Source organism: Diabrotica undecimpunctata, chromosome 7, assembly GCF_040954645.1.
Source record: "Diabrotica undecimpunctata isolate CICGRU chromosome 7, icDiaUnde3, whole genome shotgun sequence".
Classification (NCBI taxonomy): Eukaryota; Metazoa; Arthropoda; class Insecta; order Coleoptera; family Chrysomelidae; genus Diabrotica; species Diabrotica undecimpunctata.
Genome location: NC_092809.1, coordinates 22,956,517 through 22,971,916, shown reverse-complemented (window position 1 = coordinate 22,971,916; position 15,400 = coordinate 22,956,517). Strand labels below are relative to the sequence as shown.

General features: G+C 30.2%; 1 protein-coding gene across 1 annotated transcript in view; it reads right to left on the bottom strand.

The window, feature by feature from the left end:
- Positions 1-6,895: 6,895 nt before the first annotated feature.
- Cht7 (chitinase 7) overlaps positions 6,896-15,400 on the bottom strand; it is a 42,473-nt gene continuing 33,968 nt past the window's right edge. Inside the window, exons 10-11 of the mRNA XM_072536855.1 lie at positions 13,200-13,401; positions 6,896-7,296 (exon numbers count right to left, since the gene is read on the bottom strand). Coding sequence (XP_072392956.1) covers positions 7,085-7,296; positions 13,200-13,401 — 414 coding nt within the window. The 3' untranslated portion in view covers positions 6,896-7,084. The remainder of the gene's footprint in view (positions 7,297-13,199; positions 13,402-15,400) is intronic.

Here is a 15,400-nt window from a genome sequence, read left to right as displayed (position 1 = left end):
TGTGGATTCCATGATGATACCAAAAAATGATACTCGCGTGTTACAAGGTTACAGTTGAGTACCTATCCAAACAAGAAATGGTTTCACCAGGCAAAGATTATCATACCTGACACCATGCCTGATGGAAGGTGTAATAAATAAAACAAATACTATATTGAGTAATTGTATAAGCAACAAGTATATTCATTTCACATGCCAGTAACCTAACTTAACAACCTTGTCTAATCTAATCTCTGTCCCTGTCACCTCCTGTCATGCCATCTTGTTACCAACATGAATAATATGATTGTCACTTAACTGGGTATCATACATTTTATGTGTCTTGTGTAGCCCATAAGTTAAATTTAGTAATTAATGACGCTGCAAAAACGTCTTTAGTGTCTAATATTGTTAAAACATTTGCCTTAAAAAAGGCTAGAAAAGCAGACTGTGTTTATATTTATGTATGTATTCCTTTTATAAGAAACATTACAAATAAGTTGTAAACTGATGTTATATTAAATAAACTCTGTATCATTCTTACAACTTTGTTTTTTAAAATAAAATTATTTTAACTTTTTGATTTACAAATGCTTATATATAAACTTTCTGTGAGGTTGGGTTTGGGGAGAGCGGCCAAATTACTCTTGCACACTGACGGCAGATACCCTAGGAACGGCCATAATTAGGAAGGGATGAATGTTTGAGTTAGTTTTGTTTAATCGACATAAATAAAATGAATATAAAACTTATATTTTATTTAAATATAAATATTTACAAAATCTATAAATACATTACACAAATATTTTATATAAAATCATTATATACTCTCACTACATATTGACAAAGACACTTTTCGATACATCATCTTTTTGAATATAAATAATTTTATCATTAAAAAAAAAAAATTAATGTATAGTGTGTCTTAAACTGATTGTTAGAAAAATAGGAGAAAATAGCAAGAATAAGGAATGGGTGTACTCTGCTGCATATTTTCGCAATTATATAAGTATATTATACAAACAGAAGAAAAAAGTAGCAAAAAAATGAAAATAAGGTTAAATAATAAGTTAAAATAAAGTTTAAAAAAACTAAAAAATAGTGAAAAAAGTTCATGTAAGTATAACAAGAACACTAAAGAAGAATACAGCTAGTAGAAGAAGAGGAAAAATGCAATTGCTTGATTTTTCCTATTTTTACTAAACGATAACGAAGAAAACTTAACGAACTTGAAGATAACCTATCAAAAATAATTAATTCGTTAAGATGATGTAGAATAAAAATATTTTTTATAACGAAAATTATATAGAACGATATAAGTTGTTTTGTTATATCTGTATAAAAAGACAGCAAAACATCAAACATTTAAAAATCATTTGTAAAATAAAACTTAAAAATATATATTTATAAACAAAATCTAGTATATCTGATATAATATATCTTTATCTATATTTCGAGCCACTAAAATATAATATATAAAATGGGAAATAGATGATAAATCAATATCGATAACATACGATGCTCTATTTTTTCATTTATAAAACAAATAAATAAGCTCTTGAAAATATTTCTCCTTTTACTTTGAAAAACAGCAGTGCTGAATTTACTCGTTAACATTTTATCTTCGTAAAGAAATTTTGAAGGTCATACATAAATTCACTTTCGTGTTTACTAGGAATTAATAGGATTACTACTAGAATTACTACTTTTAGTAAGTATACAACATTTCTAGAAATTCAGAATCTAAGATAAATGTGTGGTCTCTATATATAAATTTGGTATTTCTTGGGTTTACGTTCAATAAATAACACAAACTCCAAAACTCAAAAAATTACAAATATTATTTACGAGATACCATGTATTAACTGTGAAGTTGTCTATATTGGGCAAACCAGTCAACTGCTTTAATCCAGAATTCGTTCTCACAAATATGACAAGAACAACATTACTGCGCTCACAAAACATGACAATGAAAAGAAGCATAAATTTGACTTCGAAAACATAAATTTTAAAGTAAAAAACTTAATTTTAAAAACCGAGCTAAACAAAAGGAAAAGGGAGATACGAATAAATAAAAACAGAAAGAAATACCAACGCAATCAATGATACGCAGAACCTTAATAAAATATATTTCAATCTGATTTAAATAATAATATATTATATTATATATATTATTATACCACCAAAAATAACTCTTAAAGTTATAACATATCTCCACTTTACCTTTTTCTATTTTTCCTTTTTTTATTTTTATATAAAAATAATTATATAATAATGACAGTAAACCATGAGATATTAGATATGAATTTTTACTTCTGTCAACGCATTACTGTCAGTGTCCAGATTTACGTTTTGGTAATTTTTTGAAGTTATACTTCTATACGCGCGTTCGACGTTGGAAATTTGTACGGGAGTGAATCGGCAAAATCATTACATATGTAAGATATAGGTAAGAGAGAGACAGAAAATATATTTTCTCTCTTTCTCGAGAATAAAAATTTTCCTTTTGTAAATATATTTAATATTTATTAATATTATTATTCTTCTTCTTCTTCAAGTGCCATCTTCGTTCCGAAGGTTGGCGATCATCAGGGCTATACGTATTTTCGAAACTGCTGACCGAAACAATTCGTTGCTGCTACAGCTATACCATTCCCGTAGATTCTTTAGCCAGGAGTTTCGTCTTCTTCCTATGGACCTTTTTCCTGCTATTTTCCCTTGCATAATTATTCGAAGCAGTTCATATCTTTCGCCTCTTGTAATGTGTCCCAAGTATTGCAGTTTTCGTTTTTTAAACGTAAATATGACTTCCTTTTCTTTATTCATTCTTCTCAAGAATATTATTATTATTTTATATTAATTCGGTAGATATATACATTTGGCCAAAGTCTTTTACAAATAAATATTCTTCCTGGAACTTCTATGATTCATAATAACCTTTCCACTTTTGGAATATAATAAATAAATAAACACAAACATAAAATACAACCAAAAAACTGACATCTTGTCAAGAATGACATTGATAACCACCTTATCATTTAAGGTTACTGGTCGAATGAGTTGAAGCGCGGTATTTAGAACCAGAAGTCGCGAGTTGGATCCCAATAAGGGAATATATTTTTTTAATTATTCTGTTCTGATTTTTGTCACTTTGGTTTTAAAAATCAAAGAATGGAAAAAGCATTATTATTTAAGTTTCCAAACTATTTTATTTATCATTGAATATTTAGTACATATAGTAGTCATGGACGTAGAGATGAAAGGGACAAATATAATGATTGTTATTTTAAATTTCTTTTATGTATATGTTTATATGTATGGAGATAAATCTCAAAAAAGGTCGAGTTTATTTTTAAATTAAGATTTTTTGGCATATATATGATACTAGTGACGTTATCCATCTGGGAAGAAAGAGTTATTCTTTCACCAAGAGTTAATTTAATAAGATTTTCACAATTAAGTGGGGATTTTAAAACGGTGCCACAAAGAATAAAAAAAATCCAGGGACCTAATGATTTATACAAGTGCTTTCAAATAATATATTAATTTCTCCATGGTCCCATTTAAAAGTATCTTACAAAATGGCGCCAAGACGCTATTAATAAAACTAGGGTTTATTTCAGTTACCTAAAAATTTAGTGATTCAAGTTTTAAGGTTTAGAGAAGTTTTTTTCCACGTTAGCATATTGAATAAATTCGTTCATTTTCGCTAGAATATATGTTTCTGTCCCTGTGCCTGTTCCTATCCCTTGAAAATAAAAATATACATTTTGATCAAAATATTGATTCAATCCTTCATTTACTATACTCCTATTACAGGTCAAATGTTGTTTATATACAGCAAACGATGCACCATATACCTATATACCTAATTATGTTTCTCTTTCTGCTCTCTCTTACCTATAGCATTACATATGAAATGATTGTGCAGATTGACTCCCATATAAGTATAACTTCTACCGGCAGTACCACTGGACTGCCACACCCGTTTTTTATATATTTTACAAAAAAATTTTGTTTCTAATCTTGTACATTTTATAATTTTGACAAAGGCAAGGGTTTCCTGCCGAAGCGCTGAGTTCATGGCACAATAAAATATAGTTCCAAATTTAGTATTACTTATTATACCTAAACCCAAGAAAGAATATAAAAAATAAATATAAATTATATATATATATATATATATATATATATATATATATAAATATATATATATATATATATATATATATATATATATATATATATATACAGGGTGAGTCACGCTCAACGGGACGGAGTTTACCGGGGAAACGGCTAAAGATATTAAAAATTTCTTTTGCAGGAATACGTAGGTTAGTACCGGCTACAAATTAAAATTTGTGAGATATATATACAGGGTGGCCCAATTTGGCATAATGATATAAACTTATACTTTTTTAAATGGAACAACATATATTTCACTTTAATTTTGAATTCTACTGAATAAAATAATGTTACTTTATTCAACATTCCCTATACCTATTTTTGACCGGTTTCGATTTATTTGGGTTTTTCTGAAAATGTACTATTCGCGAAATTAATTAATTACACAATATCGCATGAATTTTAATTAACGCCTTTTTGTCAGTTAATTGTCAAGTGTCCATGCTTTACATCAGAATAATTACCATTTAAAACTAATCTACAGAGTGTTCGCAATCTGAAGTGTCAATGCTGTACCATATTTTGTATAATTACTTTCTTAACTTAAATGGGACACCCTGTATTTTACTTTAATTTTGAATTCTAATTAAAAAAATAATATTACTTTATTAAACAATCCCTATACCTATCTTTGAGTATTTTCGATTTATTTGCGTTTTTTTGAAAATGCACTATGTATTCTTGAAATTAATTAATTTTTATCACTTTATTACATAAAGTTCTACTCTAACTTAAACAAAAACCCTGTATTTGAATGTTGTAACAATTATTATAATCAAACTATTATAAAATTTTATATTATTATCTAGTATCTTCAAATCTATTTGCATTATGTTACCTGGAACATTAAATGTCATTAATTACATAGCTCATTATTATAAAGAATGCCATGAAAAAACAAAAGGTACCTAGCTGTCAAACTAATTGTCAAACTATTAACTGTATTGCTTTCAATTAAATAGAAATGGCAGATTATTCAATTAAAGACCGAGTAAATATGATTTTAATACTGGGTGAATGTGATCAAAACAGTTTGTTAGCATCAAGAGTCTATGCTGAGAGATTTCCCTTAAAACGTCATCCTGGTAAAGAAGTATTTGACAGAGTCTTAACAAGGTTTCGTGAAACTGGCAGTGTTGTTTATACTAAACGAAAATTAATAAATCCGATAACTGAAGATGAAAATACCGAATTAGAAGTTATTCAATCAGTTATTGAAAATCCAAATACAAGTACAAGGACGATGGCCAGGGAGATTGAAGTAAGCCAAACTAGTATATGCAGAATTCTTAAAAAATATCAATATCACCCATACCATATTCAAATGCATCAGCATTTGTATGGAACTGATTTTGAACGTAGGTTAGAATTTTGTTTATGGTTTCTAGACAAAACGGGAGCAGATCAACATTTTTTTGATAAAATTTTGTTCACTGATGAATCTACTTTCCATAATAATGGACTCGTGAACCGACATAACTTTCACTATTATAATACGGAAAATCAACATGAATATAGATGTACTGATCGACAAAACCGATGGTCCCTTAATGTATATGGTGAAATAATAGGAGAACATGTGATAGGACCGTATTTTTTTAATGGCCATTTAAATGGACAAAAGTTTTTAAGATTTCTACGAAGAGACTTTTGGATACTTTTGCAAAATATCCCTTTAAATTTTAGAAGAACAATGTTTCTGCAGCTAGACGGTGCTCCAGCACATTACACGCGTAACGTTAGAGAATATTTAGACAGAAAATTTCCCGGAAAGTGGATAGGTAGGGGTGGTGCTGTCAATTGGCCCCCTAGATCACCTGGGTTAACATCAATGGACTTTTTTTTTGGGGATATATTAAAAGTTTGGTTTATCAAACTCCACCTACAATCGCTGAAGACATGAAAACGCGTATTCGTAATGCGTTTGCAACAGTTACTCCAGAAATGCTAAGAAGAGTAAAACAAAATTTTGAACACAGAGTGAGGTTATGTATTGAAGAAAATGGACACCATTTTGAACATTTAATGTAAATTAATTTTTTTCTAGTGTGTTTTGTTTAACTTTATGTAATAAAGTGTAATTAATTAATTTCAAGAATAGTGCATATTCAAAAAAACCCAAATTAATCGAAAATTATAAAGGATAGGTATAGGGATTGTTTAATAAAGTAATATTATTTTTTTGATTAGAATTCAAAATTAAAGTAAAATACAGGGTGTCCCATTTAAGTTAAGAAAGTAATTACACAAACTATTATACAGCATTGACACTTCGTATTGCGAACACTCTGTAGATTAATTTCAATTGGTAATTATTCTGATGTAAAGCATGGACACTTGAAAATTAATTGACAAAAAGGCGTTAATTATAATTGATGCGATATTGTGTAATTAATTAATTTCGCGAATAGTACATTTTCAGAAAAACCCAAATAAATCGAAACCGGTCAAAAATAGGTAGGTATAGGGAATGTTGAATAAAGTAACATTATTTTGTTCAGTAGAATTCAAAATTAAAGTGAAATATAGGTTATTCCATTTAAAAAAGTATAAGTTTATATCATTACGCCAAATTGGGACACCCTGTATATATCTCACAAATTTTAATTTGTAGCCGGTACTGACCTACGTATTCCTACAAAAGGAATCTTTAATATCTTTAGCCATTTCCCCGGTAGGCTCCGTCCCGTTGAGCGTGACTCACCCTGTATATATATATATATATATATATATATATATATATATATATATATATATATATATATATATATATATAATATAGAACGAATGCTTAATAGATATACAATTTTTAAATTAGATATCTCTAAATGTTTAACGCTTTGCTTTCTTTTAACTAAAACAAAATTTAATATTAATTTATCAGATACAGTCTGAATACTCCCACGCAATCTAATTTAAATTAACTTGGAGGAGGTGCTGGCGTAAATTGTGAACAGCTTTCTACGTTTTCTGGCCAATCACAAACATTTTGGTCAGGATTGAAAACTAGATTTGCCGGACAAGGCATATGGTGTTTCCTTTCACCTTCACACATGTAGTACATCTTGCAGTCTGCTTTGTCAGGATGGTAACTAATATGGCCTTCTTCCTCTTCGCACGTTACTTCATTTGCTATAAAATAAGAAGGAAGTGTGTAATAAAAAAAAGAAAATTTAATTTCGAAAAAAAATATTATACTAATATTTACTACTTTTAAAATACTACAGCTGTCCTCCATTTTCAAAAAAGGTGACAAAAGGTCACCAAATAACTACAGAGGGATCAGTGTAATACCTTCAATAGCAAGAATCTTTTCATCAGTTATAAAAGAAAAACTAGAACAACACATGGACCATTATAGCGAAGAACAAGCCGGATTCCGAAAAGCCAGATCATGTTTAGATAATATATTCATTATGAGACAGGTGATTGAGAAGAACAAAGAAAAAAACATTGAAACACATATGACCTTTATCGACTTAGAGAAAGCATACGATAGCGTGCCCAGGAAACAACTATGGGAAGCAATGAGAAGAATGCGCGTTAGAGAGAAATGGGTGAATATAACACAAAGACTGTATAAAGAAACACAAGTGCAAATAAAGTTAGGTAATGAAATAACAAAAACAATCACCGCAACAAAAGGCCTCAAACAGGGATGTGGTCTCTCACCTACACTTTTTAACATATATATAGATCAGGCTTTGAAAAGATGGTATAAAAAATGCGGAACAATGGGCATACCAGTACAAGAGAATATATTACATTCACTACTTTTCGCAGATGATCAAGTCATTTTTGCACAAGACAGGGAGAATATGGAATATATGATAAGGAAATTAAAGGAAAAATATGAACTTTGGGGACTCAAGATAAATATGTGCAAGACCGAATACTTATGTATTGGACCCGAGGTTGCAGATTTGAACTTAAGTTTAGAATAAGAGACTATTAAGAGTTGTAAGGCTTTTAAGTATTTAGGGTCAATGATTAGCCGAGATGGTACTTGTATGAAAGATATAGAAATAAAAATAGCACGGGGAAAACAAGCCACAAGAGCACTTCATGGAGTGATATGGAACAACACTCTAACCAAAGAAAACAAAAAGAAGATCTTTCAAAGCATAGTGATGAATATTACCCTATATGGAGCGGAAGTATGGCCAATGACAACAACAATACGAAATAAAATAAGAACAGTTGAACTGGACTTTATGAGAAGATGTCTACAAATCACAAGAGCGGATAGAATAAGAACGGAGGAAATATGGAACAGAATGGAAGTAAAATGCTCAATTACAAAAAAGTTGGAAAACAGCGCCCTGCAGTGGTACGGGCATGTACAAAGAATGCCAGAGCATAGGTGGCCGTAAAAGAATATTAAACTGGGACCCGCCGGGAAAAAGACGGAGAGGAAGACATGCTACAAGATGGAAAACATACGTCGGAAATGCTATGATAGATAGAGACCTCAGAGAAGGTGACTGGGAGAATAGAGTGCTGTGGAGGACGAAAACGGCGAACTCATAATGGGAAAAGCCGAAGAAGAAGAAGAAGAAGAAAATACTACAGCTTAATATTTAAACTGATGTTTAATCTTTTATTGTTTATAGTTTTCTATCTCGTATGTGATTTCATATATATCAGGGTCTACGTGTTACCAATAATTTATCTATAAGCTTAAAGAATAGGATTGTTTATATATCGATGGCTAAGAATCTTTATCCTTTACGGATGTAGGTAATTTCTCCACAAAGTCTCTGTAGTCTTCTGGAAATACCTTCTCGTGTAAAAGGCACAGAAGGTCATGCTTTTTTGCATTAGATATTCTCAAAATACTGCTATATTGTTGCTCAAGATGTACATCATGGACATTGTCATACGATTTACGTGTTTTCGTTCGTTTACTAGTGTCTACGTCGCATTTGTTCAATTTTAAGAAATCGTTACTTGCAACATTATACTTAAACAAACTGGTTCACGGATTTGTCTTTATGAAGCGTAACCATTTAACTTGCAGCCATTTCACTCGATTTGCGTTGCTGTTACAGCTAGTATTTACCATAATTTTAGACGCTAACTCCTTAAAATTATAGAAATCAGAGTATGTGAGATGGTTAACAATGTAGGGACGAGGTTTCAGCCTTGACATTTGTAATAAAATACTCCATTCACGGAGGAGTACACTTTTTTATTTTTTCGAACACGTTCTATAGTAGAGATTGCAACGAATCTATAAGAAATTATTTAACTGATGGAGCATCTCTGTAATTTGAAAGCAAGAAAAATACGTTAGTCTCATGGATGGACTTTGAGACGAAATTTTTAAAATATATTTATGGTACAAAAAAACAATTAATAATTAACAATGAATTACAAAATGGAAACTTCAATGAAAGGAAAGGAGTATAAGAAGAGAGATGCGCTTTACAAATTAATAACAATGCACAAAACCTAGAATACAATTATTCGCAATAACAATTGGTGAATTTGATAGCGCGTCATTTTGATAAAACCATAGAAGATCATGTGGAGCTACAAAACTACCATAATATAGACAGCCTATGTCAATTTTTACAGGTGCGGGAAGCACTAGAAAAGAAAAAAATGAGCAGAAAACACCACCTACAAACAGATTCCAGAACAACAACCAATTTAATAGACCCCAAGGACAATTTAATAGTAATTTCAGATAGAATAAATTCAGGGATAATCAAGAATATCGCAGGCAAAATAGGAATGGTAACACTTACCATCAGAATCGAACAGTAGGACATGGAGAAATCTCGGAAAATCACCACAACAATAATAGAAGCGGGCAATACCATCATAACAGGGAGGACCGTAGTACTTCTGTAAACAATAGTCCCCAAAGAAGAGAGATAAATCACATAACAATGGAACGATATGAAGAATAAGAGAAAATCCGACATGATATGCCAGTAGACAACAGATCTCACGGTTCGTCTTTTTTTCATGAATAAAAGGTCTCGAAATTATGAAAATCAGCTGACAGAAGAGACAATTAATTTAGAAAATTGCGGACAGGAGAATTGGAAAGAAAGAAAAAATTTTGAAATATGTAAAGGAAGAGATAGAAGAAGTGATTACTCTGGATGAAATAGAAGAAGAGAATTATTAAGACGTAAATATGGATTATTAAGAGGATACAAAAGTTGTTCTTGTCACTTGTTCCGAATTTATAAAGAATTAATCAATGAAGAGAATCGGGTGTCCATAAAATATAAACATACTTTAGTATGGAAAAATAAACATATTTTCTGTAAAATAGATTTAACACATAATTTTTGGCTGATTCCACTTGCGGAAAATTGTAGAGATTACCCAGCGTTTTTCATTGACAAGGTAGTTTATCGATTTAGAGTAGTACCTTCTGGTTTACATATTTCATGTGCAGCTTTAGTTCGTGCATTACATAATATCTTAAATAAACATGGAGAATTTGTAGTACATTATATTAATGATCTGATAATTTTTTCACCTAATGTTGAAGGTCATCTAAAACATATTAAAATTGTACTCGAAGCAATGGATATGGCTGTTTAAAGTTAAATATAGAAACATGTAAATTCCTTTAAAGAGAGGTCATCGATTTGGGATTTAAACTGGATCGAAATGGGATAAGTTTGGCGAAAGTTCGGATATGGGTCATTAAAGATTATCCTTGACCAAATTTGAGAATGTTACGGGGATTCATTGGAATGAAAAATTATTTAAAAAAGCTCATCCCGGATATCAATTAAAAGGAATTATTTTAAAGAAAAATATAAAATGGAAATGGGGTGAAGAACAAGAAAATTTAAAACAGGAATTGGCGAGTGGAGTGATAGTATATCGTCCCATCTACACATTGCTTTTTATCTTAACAACAAATGTTCCGATACATAAATTTGCACGAGTTTTGTCACAAGTACAGGAAGGCAACAGATTGACAACAAAGTTCGATGTATATCAACCAGTAGAGCAAACCGGATTTAGAAAAGGGTTCAGTACATGTGACCATCTTCACACACTAAAGGTCCTAATAGAAAAAGTTAACGAATACAATTTACCAATCTGTTTAGCATTTATAGACTACGAGAAAGCTTTTGACAGCATAGAATTATGGGCTATTGAGGAAGCACTGGTCAACAGCAGAATAGATTCTAGATATAGGATATTAATACATAATATATACCAACACGCTGAAATGGTAGTCACGATGGATAACGGAATGAAAACGAGGTCAATAAAAATCAAGCGAGGAGTAAGACAGGGAGACACCATATCTCCAAAACTATTTACTGCCGCACTTGAAGACATCTTTAAATCACTAAATTGGGAAACGAAGGGACTGTCGATAAACGGAAAGTATTTAAACCATCTAAGATATGCAGATGACGTAGTACTAATAGCCGACAGCTGGAAAGAACTGAAGACGATGATCGATGAGCTTCATACGGAATCCATAAAAAAAGGACTGAAAATGAATCTGAGTAAAACTAAGCTAATGTCGAATAAAGATGATCAACCGACGATAACCATCCAAGGAACAAAAGTGGAACATGTAGAAGAATACATATATCTGGGTCAGAATATCAAGGTAAACAAAGAAAACCAAACTACCGAAATAAGCAGACGAGTAAGGGGAGTTGTATCCTTCCCGTTCTTACTTACGGAGCTCAAACCTGGACATTCACAAAAAAGAACATGGACAAGATTCGAAAAACTCAGCGAGCCATGGAACGACAGATGCTTGGTATCTCACTAATAGATCGGCAAACGAACGAAGCAATCCGGAACAAAACAAAAATAAAGGACGCCGCGAAACAAGCAGCTAAATTAAAATGGAAATGGGCTGAACACAACAAACGTCTCGAAGATGGTAGATGGAACAAAGAAGTCGGAAACTGGCGACCGTACGATGCGAAGAGACCAAGAGGAAGACCTCAAATGCACTGGAGCGACGATATCAAAAGAGTCGCAGGACCAATGATGGGAGAGGCCTTTATTCGACAATTCGGATAGAAAAAGGGCTATAAAAAAAAACAGGAAGGCAAAGAGGTACCGGTATGTTTCGTTTACGGAGTATGAAATTACGGTGTTACAGAATTAGAATTTGCAAGTGTGCTTTTCTATATAAATAAATTAAGATTTTATTTATTCGGTTACACGTACGGGGAAAGTTTTTTTATTTAATGGAATATAATGAATTGGTATAGTTTGATTTTTTTAAATTATTTTTTATTTATAGATGAAAAGAAAATTTTTTTAATAAAAATCAAAGGCGGGGAAGTTCGTATGATCCGCAAATGTAAAATAAATAATAAAATATAGAGAAAAACGACTTATAAAACAAATAAAATAGAACAATTTATAAAATTTTGATCAAATAAAAGGCAGATATCGAGCACAGTTTTTATTAATTTAATCTTGTTTAAGTACTTTCGCTCCCTAGAGCATATTCAAGGGCATTTCGTCAATTGCGGCCTATCCAACAAGAATAAAATGTTATAAACATAAAACTAAACCGTCTCCGGTTTCCATACATAATGTAGCTTCGCCTGTTTTTAAAAATTTTAAAGTGTTTCTTCTTGTGTAGTGTAGTGTGATGTTTAATTTTATGTTTATAACATTTTATTCTTGTTGGATATACCGCAATTAACGAAATGCCCTTGAAGATGCTCTAGGGAGCGAAAGTACTTGGGCAAGATTAAATTAATAAAACTGTGCTCAAAATTATCTTTTATTTGATCAAAGTTCATTTATTCGAGCATTCAACCTTATATCAATTTATAAAATATTGTGTTAGATTTACATATAGATATGGTAGAGTAGATAGATATAGAAGTGTTATGGGTTTTTTTTTAATTTTAGAATTATTGTGAATTCGGACTTTAAAAGTAGAAAAAAGTAGAATTTTTCATCAACAATTCGCATTTAACCAGAAACAATTCTGGTTAATTTTTTATATTATATATATTTTTTTAAAATGTGAATATATTCTATAATGTGTCGAGAATCACTTTACTTACGATTTTTCGTTGTATATTGTCCAGAAGAGACGCTAGTCTCATACGGACCGCTGTATTCAAGTTTAACTTTATATCCTTCTAATTCTTGTCTCATAGCATTAATTAATGGAAATTTGCCACTTCCACAAGTTCCTTTAAAATCATCCATATCGACCGACCAAATCATTATACCTCCAAAACCTTCTTCCTTAAGCCAAGCCATCTGAAATAAATAATTTTTAAAATAATTATGTATATTATATATATATATATATATATATATACATATATATATATATATACATATATATATATATATATATATATATATATATATATATATATATATATATATATATATATATATATATATATATATATATATATAAACTAAGGTACACTCGAAGAGTGGTGGGTTTTTCGGTCAAAGTGGAGAAATAAAAGACAAAGAAGGTGGCTACTTCATCTATTTATTGAAGACGTTTCGCTTTCTGCTCAGAAAGCATCATCAGTTCATCTAAAAAGAACAATATGAAACCAAACATCCATAGAGAAGTTACAACAAAAGTGTGTTACCTTACAAAGACATGTAGCAGTCAATGATGTTAAAAATATGAAAAAACTTACGAAACTGGACATTCAGAGTTAACGTTGTATAAAATAATTAATTGAAACTAGGTATAGTTTGCAATTTAACAAAATTAGCACAGCAAAAGAACATGTGATAAAAATACATGTATAAAAAAGTTATTATAAAAACTTAAGTAAAAAACATTAGGGTTTATTTTAAAGTGTAAAGAACTAAAAAGATCATACAAATGCACTTCCAACAAATTTATTTAATAAATTAGATTTTAATTTTAACTTTAGGTAACATTATAAGTTATTTAAGATTAATAGTAATAAGATAAAATGAAGTTACCAGTCTTTAGATTACTGAGTCTCGCCGATAAATGAATTTACAGGTTTAACACCCACGCAAACACGTGAAGAGAAGTGGCCTTGAGGTCAAAGTGACATAAACAGCAAGGCAACCTACCAACCTCTATATATAAGGCGGTATATTCAAAAAATGTGATAAATTTGGTTGACAGCTTGTCGTTAAAAAACCAAACAATGAAAGGAAAAGGTGGTTAAAATCACCACTCACCCCAACAGTGATTGATCTGTCAACAAAGAACAAAGCATGCGAAGTCAATCCAAAATATCATATATTATAATATTATGACGTCACTAGTTAGCCAGCTAACAGGTGAAGATTAATACAACTTCCACAGTCCAAAGGTTCAAACATTTAGGACCGTAATGGAAAAGATTCTATGAATCAATTTCAGTTTAATTTTATCAAACAAGTTCATCAAAGAGAACAATTACTTAATTATGTAAAAGTGATATTGACAAATATTAATAAAATATAAGTTGTTAAATCTTAGTTAAGGAAGGAATAATTTATTTTATTTTATTTTTATTTAAATTTATTATATGAAAATGTAATAACAAAACCCCAATGTGGGACAAAATTTAAGTAACATATATATATATATATATATATATATATATATATATATATATATATGTATATATATATATATATATATATATATATATATACAGGGTGAGTCGTAACTATTAGGACATAGACTAAGGACAGGTTATTTGGACCAAAATATGGGTATCGGGCAAAATATGCCTAAATAAAATGTTGCTGAGAAAAAAGATACAGCGTGTTAAAGTTAATTTTTGTTTTTCGTTGTTTGCTAATAGTTTCCCTGTATATTTATAAATCGATATCAAAATTGACACAGGGGCATAATCTTAGACAAGAAATAGTATTTTATTTACAATTTTACGTTTTGTCATATTCCTAATGATCAAATTGAGTCTTAACTTTTTCTGATGAACCTTTTTAGTAATTTTTATTAGAAAATATGACGTAAACATCATTTTTAAATAAGTAAAATTGGTACTCTTGTTTAAACATGATAATTTCAACCGTTTTCGATAAAAACGCAGTAGCACTGCTTAGAGTCTTAAAAAAGTATTTCAAATATTATTTCATTTATGAAAAGTATGCTTTGGACTGTCAGATAATTGTTGTTGGTAAATGTCATTTGTTCAGAGTAAATTATTTTTGATGTGACAGTGTAATGTAATGTTGCATTTTTTAAAAGTAATCATTACTTTTTTTGATTGAAATGCCTCGTCACAATCATTTTACTAAT